Source organism: Sander vitreus, chromosome 16 (assembly GCF_031162955.1).
Source record: "Sander vitreus isolate 19-12246 chromosome 16, sanVit1, whole genome shotgun sequence".
NCBI lineage: Eukaryota > Metazoa > Chordata > Actinopteri > Perciformes > Percidae > Sander > Sander vitreus.
In genome coordinates, this window is record NC_135870.1 from 5808015 (window position 1) to 5825787 (window position 17773).

Here is a 17773-nt window from a genome sequence, read left to right on the forward strand (position 1 = left end):
GGGGAGGGGCAAGTGTGAATACAGCAGAGGTTATTTACCCTTGTCTATGAATCCCGATGCCCATCATGTATTTATGCATAGAATTGACTCCAAATCAGATGTTGATGTGCAAAAAGTTCCCTGTTCTAATCTGCATTTCTATTCTCTATTACTCCATGGCCTTCACCTGAGGAGGAGAGAGTGACTAACAAGACTGGTGCTGCATAAACGCTGTCCTGAGAGCAGCTGTCAGTCATCCTGACTGACAGGCGGGCACACTAAGAATATAGAGTAACTCCCCACAAACCTAAGTACGAGACCAGAGCTAGGACAGTGTAGAGGCCGTTCAAACAGCTATTAAAAAACACATTTGTCTACATGCAGGCAAACAAATTGTGTACCATAAAAAGTTAACACAGATTCAGAGAAATCAATTTAAAGCACCTTTAACATGAAGTCTTTTAAGTTTTCTACCACCTTCCAGTATTTACCTTCATTTAGACTGTAAATGAATCTTAAATAAGCCACACAGTCTTTTTTTCTTCATACTTTCATACTTTGCCTGAAATTCTCTACTTTAGAGGTGCTTATAGGTGGATTTTAACAAAATTGGACAAAGTCACCATTCTTCCAGTCTTTTTTTTTTTTTTTTAAGATTTTTTTTGGGGCTTTTCCACCTTTAATGGACAGGACAGCTAGGTGAGAAAGGAGAGGGGGGAGAGAGAGGGGGGGGGGGGGGGGAAGACACGCAAGAACTCGTCACAGGTCGGACTCGAACCCTAGACCTCTGTGTCGGCATAAACCTCTATGTAAATGTGCGCCTGCTTTACCAACTGAGCCAACCCGGCCACCCTTTCTTCCAGTCTTAATGTTAAACTAATTGGCTGTAGCTTCAAATGTAGCTTACATATAAGAGCGTGATATTGATCTTCTCGTCTAACTTTTGGCAATAAAGCAAGAGGGCGTCATATGTTGTTGACATTGAAAAAAAGCCCTCTCTGACAAATTTATAATTTGCACCATATAAATCAAATTATCGTCACTATCTAAAAAGTAAATAACTTAAACTGTACAACTCTCTTTTGAATAAAGACTCCTTTCAGAATATTCTCAGTAAAAAATATCAAGAGTCTGGTAACAATGCAAAAACGAAGTGGTGCAAACTAATCTCTCATTGCAACGTCTCCTCTTTCTGAATATTATAGAAGTACAATTAATACGTGATTAATGGGCAAGTCGACTGGTTGAAAATTAGTGTTCAACAGTTTATCAATTAATCGTACCTTTGGGTTTTGGAATTTGCAAAAGAGAAACCTGGGAACTTGTGATGGGCATTTTTCGGACATTTTAATTCATCAAAAGAATTATCCACAGATGAATCATAAATCATTAAGTAAAATAATTGTTACTTGCCCGTTTATAACTATAAGTACATCTACAGTGTTAAGTGTATCTATACGTAATCTTTTGTATAGCAAAGCAGCAATTCCAAAAGAAAAGCACCAGTCAAACACCTGTGTGAATGCTGGCCATTAAAAATCACCATCGGTGTAAACGGCAGAGCTACCACAGACCTGCTGGCTCTGAGACACAAAATAGACACAGCAACAGCAGAAAGAATGGTCTGGACATTTTCCTCCCGGGGGGGAAGACAAGATACAAAATATACAGACGAGTAGAGTCGCTCAGATACTGAGGAGAGAAAGGAGCCGTCACACTTGGAAAGGTCAACCATCAGATATACACAACACCGAGACACAAGGGACACAACATCTGACAGAGAGAGATGGAAGGTGACAGAGAGGAGGAGAGAGATAAGAGAGAAAGGGGGGAGAGAAATAGAGTGGGTGGACTCATAGATGAGACACAGAAATAGAGTTCAAGGGTGTGGAAGAGCAAAAGACAGCCAGGGTGAGAAAGACAGAATATAAGAGATACAGGAAACAGGAAGAGCAGTTGCACCGTCCTGACTGGCTATAAATATAAGAAGGCAGAAAAGGTCAATAGTTGGCGTCTGGAGCAGAAATGTTCCACAAGGGAGAGAGGCTCATTTCACCATCTCATATGCTGCTCCGCTGTTCTGTCAGTGTCCGACAGAAAAGGAACAATCGACTCTCAACACACGTTGATGGAGGAAATGTCATCCTGTGTGTTTCGATTTCAGACACAGACACACACAGACACACACACACACAAGTACAGTATACTAACCTGCATGGTGGAGGAGATGTTGGAGAGAGAAAGGCCCTCGAGGTCGGACAGCAAACTTGAAGAGACGACCAAAGACTTTGGTGCATTTGTGGGTGCAGGAGAAACTAAAAGAACCCAAAGAAAACAGAAACGTTATGAAGTAGTGTCATGCATTACTGTCTATCACAGTGTCTTTTTTTTATGCTGCCATCGGGGGGTGCCAAAGACAGGAATTTTCAATCCCTACACATAGTGGCTTTTAATCTATGCTCACTGCTTTTCTGGCCAATAAGGGGCCAAGTACCATATAACACGTGCCCGCAGTTAGGTACAATGATGGATCGTATTTTCAACACAGGCCTGTATGCTTTCAATATGTACCTCCGCAAAAGAGGTTATGTTTTCGGCTTGGTTTGTTTGTCTGTCTGTCTGTCAGCAGGATTACGAAAAACGTATTGGCCCAATTTTCATGAAACTTAATGGAATGGGTTAGCACGAGCCAAGGAAGAACACAAGGGATCACGGAAGGCTTGTATCATGTGGACGCGCAACAGTTTTGTTGACATTACTTAGAATTCCTCATGGGGGCGACAGAAATTGCATTCATGTGGTGTCTGAATAATCTGAAAAATGAGGTCCTGATTGGGAAAATTCACACTGCATTAACATTGTGGGAAAGGGCATGTCTCGGCAGAGGTCTGCGCTCTCAGAGTGCCCTGCTAGTTTGTTTCAGCAACATTCAATTCATTTAAGAATAAAAGTGATTTATAAAACTCTTTCGGGATTTTATCCGAGTTATTTTTTTCATTAATACATAAGTGCTAACAGATTTACAGGAGATTTAATTGATGGCCGGGTTGAATGAAAGTACTGTTGTCATAAGCATGTCATTTTTGTTGTCATTTGTGTTTGTGAGAAGCAAATCTATTCTGTACAAACAGGCTAAAGCCGTGGAATTAATACAATGTCTGAAATTACAGGGTAGTGCTTTCACTTAAATGATGTGTATTAAATTATATAGCTGTCTTATTTATCTGGAAAGTTAGTTAGGCTTCATTCCAGCACCATGCACTGAATGTCTGGAATAGCGGGGTACAAAATGAGGCACAGTAGCCACGGTTTGCATGTCTCTCTTCACGTGGGGGCATTGATTATTATTAAATGATACATAGTCATGCTTTTTAGGATTTACACAAGCCTTGTATTTATTTAGTTTTCTACAGTAGAATTAGGAAAGATCCTGTAAAAGTTTTGAAGCAGAATATAAAAGGGAATATTTTACGTTTCGTCAAGGTGCCAAACATTTTTGTTGGAGTGTCGGATTTGGCCCGTAGGTCGCTATTTGCCAACCACTGCCTTATATTATAAAGTTAATGTGGAGAATGTATTATAACTTGCTTTTTTACACATCCAGCAGACACAGAGCAATACTGGCATTCATTTGGATCTGTGTTTCTGACCATCTGAAAAATGTAAACCCAATATTCACTCTCATATTAGTTCTCTCCTGGGGGCTCCTTCGGCTTCAGAGAAAAATATCTGGGTCATTAGATGGTAGATGCTCGACTTTCTTCTCTGGGAATTTGCTACATTTCTGTCTGCCATTTGGTGTTGGGCAGGTAGAATACATTTAATTTATCAGAGCTATTTTGGAGCCAGCTGGCTGTTAAAAAAAAACAGGGTCTATGTGAGCAGAATTTGTGGGCAGTAAAAGCACAACAACAAGCTAAACAGACTAAGAGAGCTGAGGGGAACTGCAAAGTTGGGCAATAATTCTCAATGAGTCTATCTGTTGAAGTTTTTACCTTGATAAATGTCAGAAATTGACTGATTTACAGCATTGAAGTGCAGATAAACTCACAGTCATCTAGATCCAGTAAGGATACTTCCACCTTGGACTTCACTTCCACCTGAAAAACAAAAACATAGCAACATGACGATGAGCACCAGAGTAGAAGAGGACCAGGCAGAAAAATGACACCTCAAAACAATGACTACTGAAATTATGTTCCTATTCAGTGGATGAAATGTTTCAATTCTGCTGGCAGTGTCTCTCATGACACATTCATCCCAAAAACAGATACTCTGCATTTATATGTAACATGACCACTCATGCACAGTGTCGCGTCACAACCGATACACGCCACCTCGTGCGACTGCGGTCGGCTTGTCAGGTGTTGACTTGTGGGAATTACTACACACGGCTTTAGCTCGCCCCACAGCCGGCCCAATAAAAACGCATTTAAACATACAAGCTTTTATCACCCTTTCTCTCCCCCCCCCTCCCCAACCAACCAAGGCTCCATTCACGTCACATAAAGAACCATACAATTCCACTCTGCATACTCCAGGCTGAAGCAGGCAGGAAGGGGGGGGGGGAAATAACACAGGAGGGAGTGAGGAATGAGAGTGAAAACAAACAATAAAGTTAGAGCCGTATCTTATCAGATCTTCTCTGATTGACGCTTGGTGGCGGTAATAGAGACGGAAACCTTGTTAGTAAATGGAGGTCTGAAAGAGCAAGAGAGAGAGAAAGGGAGAGGGAGGGAACAATGCATAATTCATAGGCCATGACCAAATGACAAACTGTATGAAATGAGAATTTCATAGTGCAGAAAAGGAAAAGGAGATTGATTAATAATGTGGTGAGCATAACAGGTAAGAAAAAGATGGTGAGGGCTGAAAAAGGGGACGAATGAAAGACTTGAAAAGAAAAAAAAGAAAGCTGATAACAGAGGAGCAGAATTATATCCCACAAAATAAATGTTGACGCTCTTGCCACATGTATTCCTGGGGAACAACAACTCCCAGGGAGAACCTGGTGTTTATACAGTTGGAACAGAAGAGAGCTACAACAGGAGTTTCTCCGTGAACCGCGTTTACAATAATATCCTATTCTACATGGGTTTAAACATGATATATTGTCGAAATAAAGTCATGTTTTTATATAGAAGTTACTTTTCACGCATACAGTATGGGGAGTCCTGTATTACTGCATGGAAGTTTTGAGCTTATTGTATATTTTGCATACATACATGTATTTTTAAGCATACTTGTTTATTCTATTTAGATCATGTTGGATATCCAGATGACCCAGAATCATAAAATAAAATCATGAGAAGCTATCATGCTATCATGAAGAGCGAATGTTGTTGCAAAAAGCATCAGTTTATGGAATACAATCTGTGCTGCATATCAGCTATTCTAAAGTTCAATTTACAGAAATATATTAACATGTTATTCAAACATTTATGATTATAAAGTTTTTTCCACTGTCTTGGAGCGGTCTAATCAAGCCAGCCATTAAAACAAGAGCGTATAGCTACACCAAACCCACACAATCCTTTAAATCTGTTATGTATGTAATAGGAAATGTTAAAAACGTTAAAAACGAGGCATCCAAATGGGCTATGGAGTGATCGATGCACCCTTGCAGCCATGTAGCGTCCGGTAATAGCTTTTTTTTCCAGGGATCTGATTGGCCAACATGGATTTAGGGTTAGGCTTATATTGCTGCCTGTGTTTTCATTTAGACAGAGATTGTTTTTTTAAACAGTTCTTGTGTAGACAGGATTTTTTTTTGAGAACGAAGGATGGAAAAACACGGTTTTCGAAAACACCTATGTACGTGTGGACTAGGCCTAAGTATGCGTAGGTTTTCATGAAAAAAAATAGTGAAAATGTTCAAAAGTCCCATGACTGATCAATAGACTGGAAACAACCTCAGACATCGTTCTAATGAAGGCAAGATAGCTCAAAACGTCTAGTGAATAAAGAATGGGGTAAAGATGTTGTGTGGTAAAGATTGTGTGGTAAAGAGTTGTACGACACGTTTTATTTTTGGACCTGACTAAATCATACACTCACCTTGGGTTTGGACTTCACAGCTCTCTTCTTCTTCTGTTGTGTTGCGTGGGAGTCGGAGTCTGAATTGTCCTCGGAGTCCGTCTCTGAGTCGGATGAGCTTTCTGCTGACGAGCTGCTAGCTTGGGCTACAGGTCCATTTCCGTTTTCATCCGAGTCACTGAAACACACAAAAACAGCAAACATGGCCTCAGACGTGGTATCAATACAAGTAATAGAATACATATATGAAAATAATGGTACTGCACATTTACTTTGCTTTTACCACATTTACATTAAACACATACAGCTTCCATGTATATAATTTGAACAAATCGTCTCAAAATCATCAGGCAAAGCAAACTTATATCTTAAATAATATCCCTTTTCTTTTCAATGTCTTTTTATTTTTCATTTGAACCGAAAGCTGAAGCTCGTTGTTGCTCAGTCAGAACGACGACGATCAATCTGTTTTTGTTTGCGAAGTTAATTCAATGTTGCATTCACTCGAAAAGATTTTTTCCATCTTTCTCCTTTCTCTTTCACTTGCTCTGTCCCTCTTCAATTTGTCCCGATAATGAGTGTTTACTCCGCCTGCCTGGGATTTTCAGCCGTTAAATTAATGAGGGGAATTGTGACGGTAACTGGCTTTTTAACTTGGGCGATGATGAAAAGCCAGTATTAATTTGGCCTACAGATTTCATTTGCTACGAACAGGAAAAAGTGATATAAATCACTGTGGGCCTGATTAGGCCCTGCCTGAAATGACTGGGCCATAATGAGGGCATTATGCTGTGTTTGTTGTGGAAGCACTGGGGTGAGCTGCTCTAATTACCGTGTGTATGTGTGTGTGCGAGTGTTTGAGCACTGGGGTGAGTTGCTCTAATTATACTCTCTAATGGAGAGAACAGGGTCAGCCGGCGGCCTGTCACACAGCAAAATCAGGTACATTCTGTGGGAGTTTGTGTGTCTGTGGGCAAATGAAGTAGAGTGCATAAGGAACAAAATTTGCCAGTGTGTAAGAGAGTGTACGTGAGCATATTCAGTAGTAATGACTCAAATCTCATTCATTGGCAACACCAGGCTGTTAAATGACCAATCAAAAGTCATTAACTATTAGCCATGTAAATGTGGGTTACGCTACTGGAGGAAAATTCTCCTTGATTAGCTCGTTAATGGAACTCACACTAACAATATTCTAGCAGCTCTTTCAGCCTGTGTCTGTGTGTGAGAGAGAGAGAGCGAGAGAGAGAGAGAGAGAGAGAGAGAGAGAGAGAGAGAGAGAGAGAAAGAGAGAAAGAGATAAGGTGTTTATACAGTACAATAGGTGTGTAATACTCAAAGACTATACTGTTACCTCCTTTAAGAAAGTTGGTATGATTTCCTTCCTATCTGAAAACATTGATTTGGGTTCAATTTGGTAAATAATGAATCTGTTGACTGAACTTTGGTTGTTTGGTGTTTTTCCATCTCTTAAAAAAGGACTAAACAATGTTATCCGGTCCTGTTCAAAATGGCATTAGGGACTAAATGAAGAATTCTTATTTAAACCTTTCTTAATTAAGGTTAGGGTTACACCCACACAAACACTCGCACGCACACATATACAATTTTAAAATCTTACGGTTAACTTTTAAATCTATCCAAGGATTGGCACCGCCTTACCTGACCGAGCTCCTTCATGCTCACACTCCAGCAAGAGTGTTAAGATCAGCCAATCTGCTCCTCCTGGATGTGCCAGCTTTGCTGTAGCCACCCCTAACTTGTGGAACAGTTTACCATTTCATATTAAAACCGCCCCTACCCTCGAACACTTAAAATCACTGTTAAAAACATCTCTTTTTCCTTTGGCCTTTCCTTCCAGTGAAGGAAATATATTATTACCTGTTTATTCGTTGCTATGTAAATAAATTGACATTGACATTAAGGTTGTGTAGACGGCATCTAGTTTGAAATGCATCCTGCTATATGTTGCCTTAGATTTACATGTACTTTTTGTCATATTCAAGTGTTTCATCTTTTTCAATGTATCACAAAAACTCTATCCTTGCTGTCGGTGCAAAGATAAAAATCCCACAAGTATAAGAATCTAAATTCTCTACAATTTTCTTTTTTCCTGGCAAACACACTGGATGAAGTGCAAGCTGAACACAAGGAAATATCCTTCCAGACGGTAGGTTGTCATATAGATTATAAAAATGGCTGAAGTTTGTGAACAGATGGGAGTTTGAGTTTATTGATGAAGCAAAGCGCTGATCACATTTGTTGTTGACTACGACTCTGGTGCTTCTCTCGAGCACACACCTGTCTCATTAGCTAAGCGAGAAAGAGGAAAAAAAAGAGAGGAAAAAGGTAACATCTGGACACAGAAGAAAAATTATGCCTTCCGAGTCTCACAGACAGGGGGGGGTTTAACTGTACCTGAAAGCAGCAGTTGGTTTGCTTTTCTTCTGCGGTGCCTTAGTCATCCTTTTCTTCTTTTTTTGTTCAGGTTCAGATTCACTGGAGCTCTTTTCAGATCCACTGGAACTTTTTCCAGAATCACTGGAGGTCTTGTCTGACTCTTCACTGCTTTCCTCCTCACTCTCACTGCCTGACTCTGTACAGACAAACAGATGGTATATAGTATGTCAGTATATATATATATATATATATTTACATCAAACATAAGCCTGGTGAATCTAAGTTATAGTTTGTATATTTTCATGAAATCAAACCCCCGTTTTTGATCACTTTTATGGTCAGCATTTCTTCAGCAAAAGCCATTCAATGTATTTACATTCTGTAATCACCTGTGTATATACTAGTTTCTTAACTGTTAGTGGCGGAGTACACCATTCGCACCCAAATTTCAAATTGCACGCACACACACAGCATTTACATGAAATTTGTATTTTATCTCATTGATATCACCGTTGTATCAGAGCTGTATTAAGTTACTGCTAATACTAACTGAGCATTTCCTACTGTTGCAGCTCCACATTAATAGCATTCCACTGGCAAAACGTGGGGTGGTTTTTATTGTGAAGCAGTCATAGGAAACGTAATGTTTTTGTCACCAAAGTTAGCGCACAACAACGATTGTTCATCAAAAATGTGTCTACAAAACCACACATGGTCAATTTCCTCCGGTTTTAAATATTGAAGGAAGTAATGAAACAAGAAGCAGCCAACCATCCAACTTCTATGTGCTTTGCTGTTGTGTGCAAAACTACTAGCGCCGTGTGCAGCATGAAATCAGATCGACCATTATTAACTTACTTCTTTATTTAAAAAGAAAATCAGACGTTTGTTTGGCTGCACTGTACACAGATATACCAGTTGCTCCTTTTGTTGTGTTTCTGACCAAGTAGCTGCTCAACGAGGGTTTTATGCTTTGAATTCTGGGACGTGTAGCATTAAACTGCACTTTGCATTATCACCAGTGACCACAGGTGTCGCAAATTAACCAGAAATCTTAAGGATTATATTACTTTAATACATCTGGGAATCTCTGTATGCGTTTCTGTGTGTGTTTCTTTCTGTGTGTGTGTGTGTGTGTGTCTGTCTTTGAAATATCTTATAAACCGTTCACCCAATCTACTTCACACTTGGTTTCCTGGGTACCCAATGAACTTGGGGTTTGGAATTTGTAGCAGTTTGGACAGCATTGGATATTGAATATTAATAAACTGTGAATAAAGCGCTAAACAACCGAATAATAAAGGTTGAGAAAAAATTCTGAATCTGCAACGTTCTCTGTCAGGTAAATGAAGTAGTATGATGTTTTCCTCTGAAGTACACAGTAAGTCAGTAGTAGGCCATAGGGCCTACAGTGTGGTTGCATATTAAGAGCCTTGGGGTCCTTCTGTAAGTCATTTCTGGGTACAATTTAGTTCTGGAGAAAGCTTCAAGCAGCAATACCACAGGCCAAGCAATCGGCCCGGTCCAAACACGCACATTTTGAACGGGCACTGTACTAGTTACTTTAACACACTATCCCACGAGGACAACAGCACCACATTTTGTCACCATCTATCCGTTAGACTAAAACATACCTTCAAACACAAAGACAGAAACAAACCTTCACTGCTGCTGCTGCTGCTGCTGCTTCTGCTGCTGTCTTCGCTGCCACTGCTCTTAGATCTTTCCTCTTCTTTCTCCTCTTCATCATCCGAGTAGAACTTGTCAGATTTGGGTTTCTTGGTCTTCCCAACCAACGGCGCCCACTCTTGCACCTAAAGAGATATAGTGGAGGCAAGTGAGGTCAATTCAATTTAAAAGATTCATAATTTAGGGATGAGCATACTACTAGATTTTAAATTATTCTAAGACCTTATTCAGAGGCATTCCCCAAATGTTTTAGCTTTGCAGGTAAAAAACAAATCATTCCACAACTGCATTGTCATTACAAATACTGCATGCGTACAGAGCAAACTATTCACACAAAGTAAAGAGTAAAGCATGTCGGCATTAGTAGTTTGTAAAGAGCTGGATATAGTGGATATGCACACTGTATACCTCTCAATCGCTTTAATAAGATGTAATGGAATTAGTAAATTAACCAAATTCAATCAATCAGTTTTAGCTGGCACTTATTTTGTCCAGGACAACACAGATTTCCCAAGTTACCAGGTATATTTTCTGTTAAATCGACATTATATTTAAAACTAGGAATAAAGTTTGTTGAAAAGGCTGCTTTTGTTGTGTTTTATTGTTGTTAATTGTTTTTATTAGCATCCCCATTAGCTGCCACAAAGTAACAAAGATAAAGCTGGTGCTGAGAGAAGAAAAACGGAATCAATAATATCCCTCACTGAAAAGAAGCACTTTCATTTTTGAAATTTTTGATCTTAAACTTATTCAAGGCACAAAAAGTTCTTGTTTTGGGGCAGAATGGAACGGAGGAATGAATGTTAATTTCTCCAAAACAAACTGATACATCCCACAAAACAGGGTTGGTAAATGATAATGTTGAAAGCTAGTAAATGTCTTTTTTAAACATCAAATAAGAGTGCAAATAGTGTCAATAAAGTTATGATTCATCAGGCTTCTCATTGTATAAAGTGTTGAGGTCTGCTCCAACTCTCAGTTCCTTTAAATCAAGGCCTCTTATTAAATCAACTTTGGGGTCGTTCATTCACATCTGTCACTCTAATCGTTATATTTTTTTCCTCTTTATCTTGCTTTATTTTTATCTTCTATTCTATTTCATTTTTAAATCCGATTTATATGCATCTTTAATATTGTTTGTGTTCATCTAATAACTTAGGATATTGGCCGGTGTTATTCTATATTTTTTTCTTTTTGTCAACAAATCCCATGAAAAGACCGAAACAAAGTGTTAGTCTGTCTCTCAACACTTTGTGACGTCCCTGTCTGTGGCTCTCTGCTCCAAGCCCACTGGTGCTTACTGAAGAAGTAAATCTTTAACACACATATATATACACATATATATACATACATACATACATACATACATACATACATACATACATACATACATATATATACATATATATATACATACATACATATACACATATATATACACACATACATATATATATATACACATATACATATATATATATATATACACATATACATATATATATATACACATACATATATATATATATACATATACATATATATACATATATACATATATATATACATATACATATATATACATATATACATATATATATATATACATATATATATACACATATACATATATATACATATATATATATATATACATATACATATATACATATATATATATATATATACATATATATATATATATACATATATATATATATATACATATATATATATATATACATATACATATATATACACATATATATATATATATATACACATATATATACATATATATATACACATATATATATATATATATACATACATATATATATATATATATATATATACATATACATATATACATATACATATATACATACATATATATATATACATACATATACACATATACATATACACATATATATATGCATATATACATATATATATATATACACACACACATATATATACATATACACATATACACATATACATATATTTCATTTTTTAAAGGCTCAGTAAATTCCTAAAACAGCACTTTTAGGAATAAGATATTTCAGGCTTTGGATAATGATAATAATAAAAAGCCAATATAAATACTGCTCATCATTGTTATGTCCAACTCTAATTCAACCTGGCACATTTGGTTAGTAGTGCTGAACAAGTGCTTGTGAGTGGTAATGGTCATTGTCTCGCTTTGCCAGACCCTCTTCCAAAGCGCGCTGAAGGAGGAGAGTCTGGCTACTCCACATAGCATTCGAGGAGGGAGGAAAACATGCTCTGGTTTAATGGCATTTCTTTAAACCAATCAGAATCATCATGGGCGGTGCTAAACTCCGCACAGAGCCGCTGCAAAATAGTCGTGCGAGAGAAAACTCAGATTGGACAGATAGTCTAGCTAGCTGTCTCAATTTACTCTGCAGTGATCTGAGGAGCAGTCAACAATAGTCCTCATAACCATCATCCACCGAATTTAAAAGGAAGGAAGGAAACGGAAAATGCATGCATCCGGCGGAATTTCCTGCAGCACTGGAGCAATCCCGGAAGTGGAACGCAAAGGATATAAACTATAATGGTCATTACCCCTAATGTTATGATGATACACAATTATTAAAGAGATATTTTGCTGATGTAAATCCAGCTCTGTGTCATGGTAGTGTGGGCAGTGTTTTTAGATGAGCGGTATTTGGCTTGCCTCCATGGCGCCAATGCACAGAGCTCCCCGCGGAGCAGAGCAGCGGAGGTCTGCCGAGATCGGCAGGATGATGCCACCTCCGCCGGATGATGCAACCTCCTCCACTCAGCATTAGGTTACTTAAACGATAACTTGATTATTTAAAATAGCTGCAAATACATTGTATGGCAATCGACTAATTGTTGCAGCTCTATAAACCATAACAGTGAATGATGATGTACAGTAGGGAGAACAAGTATTTCATACACTGCCGATTTTGCAGGTTTTCCTACTTACAAAGCATGTAGAGGTCTGTAATTTTTATCATAAGTACACTTCAACTGTGAGAGACGGAATCTAAAACAAAAATCCAGAAAATCACATTGTATGATTTTTCAATGATTAATTTGCATTTTATTGCATGACATAACTATTTGATCACCTACCAACCAGTAAGAATTCCGGCTCTCACAGACCTGTTAGTTTTTCTTTAAGAAGCCCTCCTGTTCTCCACTCATTACCTGTATTAACTGCACCTGTTTGAACTCGTTACCTGTATAAAAGACACCTATCCACACACTCAAACAGACTCCAACCTCTCCACAATGGCCAAGACCAGAGAGCTGTGTAAGGACATCAGGGATACAATTGTAGACCTGCACAAGGCTGGGATGGGTACAGGACAATAGGCAAGCAGCTTGGTGAGAAGGCAATAACTGTTGGTGCAATTATTAGAAAATGGAAGAAGTTCAAGATGACGGTCAATCTCCCTCGGTCTGGGGCTCCATGCAAGATCTCACCTCGTGGGGCATCAATGATCATGAGGAAGGAGAGGGATCAGCCCAGAACTACACTGTAGGACCTGGTCAATGACCTGAAGAGAGCTGGGGCCACAGTCTCAAAGAAAACCATTAGTAACACACTACGCCATCATGGATTAAAATCCTGCAGCGCACGCAAGGTCCCCCTGCTCAAACCAGCGCATGTCCAGGCCCGTCTGAAGTTTGCCAATGACCATCTGGATGATCCAGAGGAGGAATGGGAGAATGTCATGTGGTCTGATGAGACAAAAATAGAGCTTTTTGGTCTAAACTCCACTCGCCGTGTTTGGAGGAAGAAGAAGGATGAGTACAACCACAAGAACACCATCCCAACCGTGAAGCATGGAGGTGGAAACATCATTCTTTGGGGATGCTTTTCTGCAAAGGGAACAGGACGACTGTACCGTATTGAGGGGAGGATGGATGGAGCCATGTATTGCGAGATCTTGGCCAACAACCTCCTTCCCTCAGTAAGAGCATTGAAGATGGGTCGTGGCTGGGTCTTCCAGCATGACAACGACCCGAAACACACAGCCAGGGCAACTAAGGAGTGGCTCCGTAAGAAGCATCTCAAGGTCCTGGAGTGACCTAGCCAGTCTCCAGACCTGAACCCAATAGAAAATCTTTGGAGGGAGCTGAAATCCGTATTGCCCAGCGACAGCCCCGAAACCTGAAGGACCTGGAGAAGGTCTGTATGGAGGAGTAGAGATGGGCTCCGATACTGCCTAAAACGCTGGTATCGGGAAGTACTGGAGTTTATGCACCGATCCAATACCATGTAATAAAGCCCTAAAGAAAATCTACGTCAAAGTACTTTATTTATGTTCTTTTTCCGTTATAAGGGACTGTCAAATTGCATAATAAAAGAAAGTTCTGTGGTGTTCATTGTTCATGTTTCACAAAGAGTTTAACCTGAGCCAGACCGATAACAAAGATAGAAATAATATCACATCCATACAGGGATAGTAGTATACAGTTGTTAAAACATAATAAAATATATGACACACTGGTATCGGATCGGTACTCGGTACTCGGTAAGCAAAAAATGGTATCGGGCCATCTCTATGGAGGAGTGGGCCAAAATCCCTGCTGCAATGTGTGCAAACCTGGTCAAGAACTACAGGAAACGTATGATCTCTGTAATTGCAAACAAAGGTTTCTGTACCAAATATTAAGTTCTGCTTTTCTGATGTATCAAATACTTATGTCATGCAATAAAATACAAATTACTTAAAAATCATACAATGTGATTTTCTGGATTTTTGTTTTAGATTCCGTCACTCACAGTGGAAGATTACCTATGATAAAAATTACAGACTTCTACATGCTTTGTAAGTGGGAAAACCTGCAAAATCGGCAGTGTATCAAATACTTGTTCTCCCCACTGTATTTCATACCTCTACAGACGGCAAACGCAGTATCAAAAAAGTAAATGTTTTGTAATACCACTCACAATTTTCATGTCAAAACAATGTGGAACCATAGTGTCACCTCGTTAATGTTTGTTAGACATAAAAGAAGAAATGTCTCACTCTGCAGAGACCCTGAAAGTGAAGAGACGATAACAGCTGTGAGTTAGAATTAGACACGCATGAAGTAAAACTAGGATAAGGAGTGTGTCAGGAAGGTGGATTCCTTACTGGCTCAATGACCTCCACATTCCTCACAGACTGGTCAGGAGCAACAGCTGGCCAGTCAGAGAGCTCAAGGTATCCAGTAGCTTTAGTATTGAGGCTGTGGGAGAGAGTGCCCAGTTGGTAACGGTCGCGATCTGAAAGCAGAGAAAAAAGGACAGAAAATGAAACCAAAAAAAGTACTGGGTTGAAAATGTGAGAGTGGTGAAAAGCAAGCACTTTTAAAGAAATGGAAAATAAAATGAAAGATAAGACCAAAAACAAAAGGAGGTTTTAAGAGTGGTGGAGAAATTAGCAGATAGAGGATGATTCAAGTCATCTCCTTAATGAGAGAGCCAGTGTCTAAATGCCACTGCATACATATAAAGACCTTTAATATAAGATCTAGGACTCATTATGCTTTTAATATCAGCTCTCTGTTTTTGTGAGCACACACTCTTCTCTCTCCCCACTGGTCAACACAGGAAGATAATCAGTGTATGTGCCTTGGGAGGTGTGCTCTAAAAACAGTGCAAACCAAAAAGAGAAGAAAAAGACTTGAGTTGTGAATATTAAGAATGACAGGGGTGGTTAACGCTTTCCATAAACACCCAGTAAGTGCAAACTGCCTCTGAATTTTAATGTTGTAGGAGGCAGTTTCTATCCTTTTTGTCAAGGAGGGAGAGACAGAGAGAGAGAGAGAGAGAGAGAGAGAGAGAGAGAGAGAGAGAGAGACAGACAGAGAGAGAGAGAGAGAGAGAGAGAGAGAGAGAGACAGAGAGAGAGCGAGACAGAGACAGAGACAGAGAGAGAGAGAGCGAGCGAGAGAGAGCGAGAGAGAAGAGACAGCAAAATGAGGGAGATTTTTCCCCTCTGAGTGTCTGAAAAAGGTTAGCATTAGCTCAATAATTTACCCATCTCATTAGTCCAAGGTAAAGGGGTCTGACCTGACTGCCCTTCAGAGAGACAGACGCACCAGAATAATAAAACCACTGCCTGAATTAACTTTGCATACTACTGGAAATAGAGCCACTAGATGTGAAATAGAGGTCTAGTTAATATGGATTCAGGGATTGACTTTTGGATGAATTACCCAACAGGAGAAGAATGGTATTTAATCTTAAATATTCAACGTATTTAGAGTATTTAATGTGTTTCAAAATAAGGATAAGAGGTTGAAATTACAAAAGCATGAAGTACCTTTGAAGGCAGACTCGAGCACTGGGGCTGGTTTGGGGGCCAGGAGGATGCGTCGAGCGTACTTGTTGAGGGCGCCGCTCTTCTCATTGGGCACTATCAGCTGTCTTATGAAGCGTGTTCGGTCTCTGATATCGTAGCTCTGGTCGTATTTGCCGAGGTTCAGGATGTACTGGGTCAGCAGCTTAGTCTTGGGTCAGAGAGGGTGTGTGTGTGGGGGGGGAATAGGGTGACATGTAAGACAGCAGACACGGATAAAAGGTAGGCATTTGTGAGTAAAGATTGGTGGTTTATGGTTCAGCAGAGCAGAGGAAAAAGCCATTAAAAAGTTATTTTTTCTTATTTGTTTTCTTTTGACCATTACAACTCTAATGTCTGCACACCAAGTATATACCAAGTCAATGCCCCCGCTCAATGTGTGCAAAGTAGCCGCAGCACGCATTCCTTCCTACTCCCCAAAAAAAAAAAAACGATACAACTGGAATGTACAAACATTTGAGCGAGGATTGCCATTAACCCATTTTATCTTCTCATTCCCATATTCTAGATCTTATTTCACCCTGGATAACTTAAAAAAAAAAAAAAAAAAAATTCTCATCTGGTACAAAACAGCGAGAAAGAGCACTTGCACTGACATATATTATTTAGGCAGGCATAAAAACAAAGCTGCTGTGAAAGCTGCATTGTAACCCAAATCCTTTTCTGAATTGTCTTTTTCTCTCCTTCTCTATCCTCCCCAACACATTACGAGGAGCAAGAGGTGTAATGATGTGCTCATTTGAGGAGGCAGCGTCTGGGCTCATAAACCCAGCTCAGAGGCCAAGATCACCCCATCTCACTGAATGGGCCTGGAGACACCAAGCTGCGTTAGGAGATGCTCCATTACGTTAAAGCTGTCTCATTCACAGCTCTATATTTAAACTGAGCATTTAGCTCCGACTTGCAGAAGTGTCCAATTACTGGGAGATAACGCTGTGTCTTGTGTAATAAAAAATGTAAAAGGACGATTCATGGGCCCACATTTAGAGAACAATCTTTTTTCATACCTGCTAATTTCAGAAACCAGGCGCATTACTGCAGGACCATATTTGCTCCATGTTCAGGTCAACACAATAAAAGTCTCCTGGCACTTAGGTAAGTAGTTAATGTCGTACCTGCTTGGAGTTGGTCAGGTAGAGTTTGGCTGCTAGGTTGACTGTCTGCAGCTTGACAATGTCCTCCTCTGCTGTGAAAGTCTTTGCCATCTTACGGAGTACATCAGGGGCAATTTTTGGCACCCTCTCACAGTACTCTCCCATCAGCCACAGGATGCTAGCTCGGGCCATGGAGACCTGCAAGTTTGGGTGACAAAT

The 17773-nt window shown here is 39.5% G+C and overlaps 1 protein-coding gene across 2 annotated transcripts in view; it reads right to left on the reverse strand.

Annotated features, from left to right (window-relative positions):
• ap3b1a (adaptor related protein complex 3 subunit beta 1a) overlaps positions 1–17773 on the reverse strand; it is a 64252-nt gene that overhangs the window by 24484 nt on the left and 21995 nt on the right. For both annotated transcript variants that reach the window (XM_078270823.1, XM_078270822.1), the window contains exons 15-22: positions 17576–17752; positions 16425–16611; positions 15252–15382; positions 10076–10229; positions 8434–8611; positions 6037–6193; positions 4031–4079; positions 2191–2294 (exon numbers count right to left, since the gene is read on the reverse strand). In XM_078270823.1, the coding sequence (XP_078126949.1) occupies positions 2191–2294; positions 4031–4079; positions 6037–6193; positions 8434–8611; positions 10076–10229; positions 15252–15382; positions 16425–16611; positions 17576–17752 (1137 nt within the window). The remainder of the gene's footprint in view (positions 1–2190; positions 2295–4030; positions 4080–6036; positions 6194–8433; positions 8612–10075; positions 10230–15251; positions 15383–16424; positions 16612–17575; positions 17753–17773) is intronic.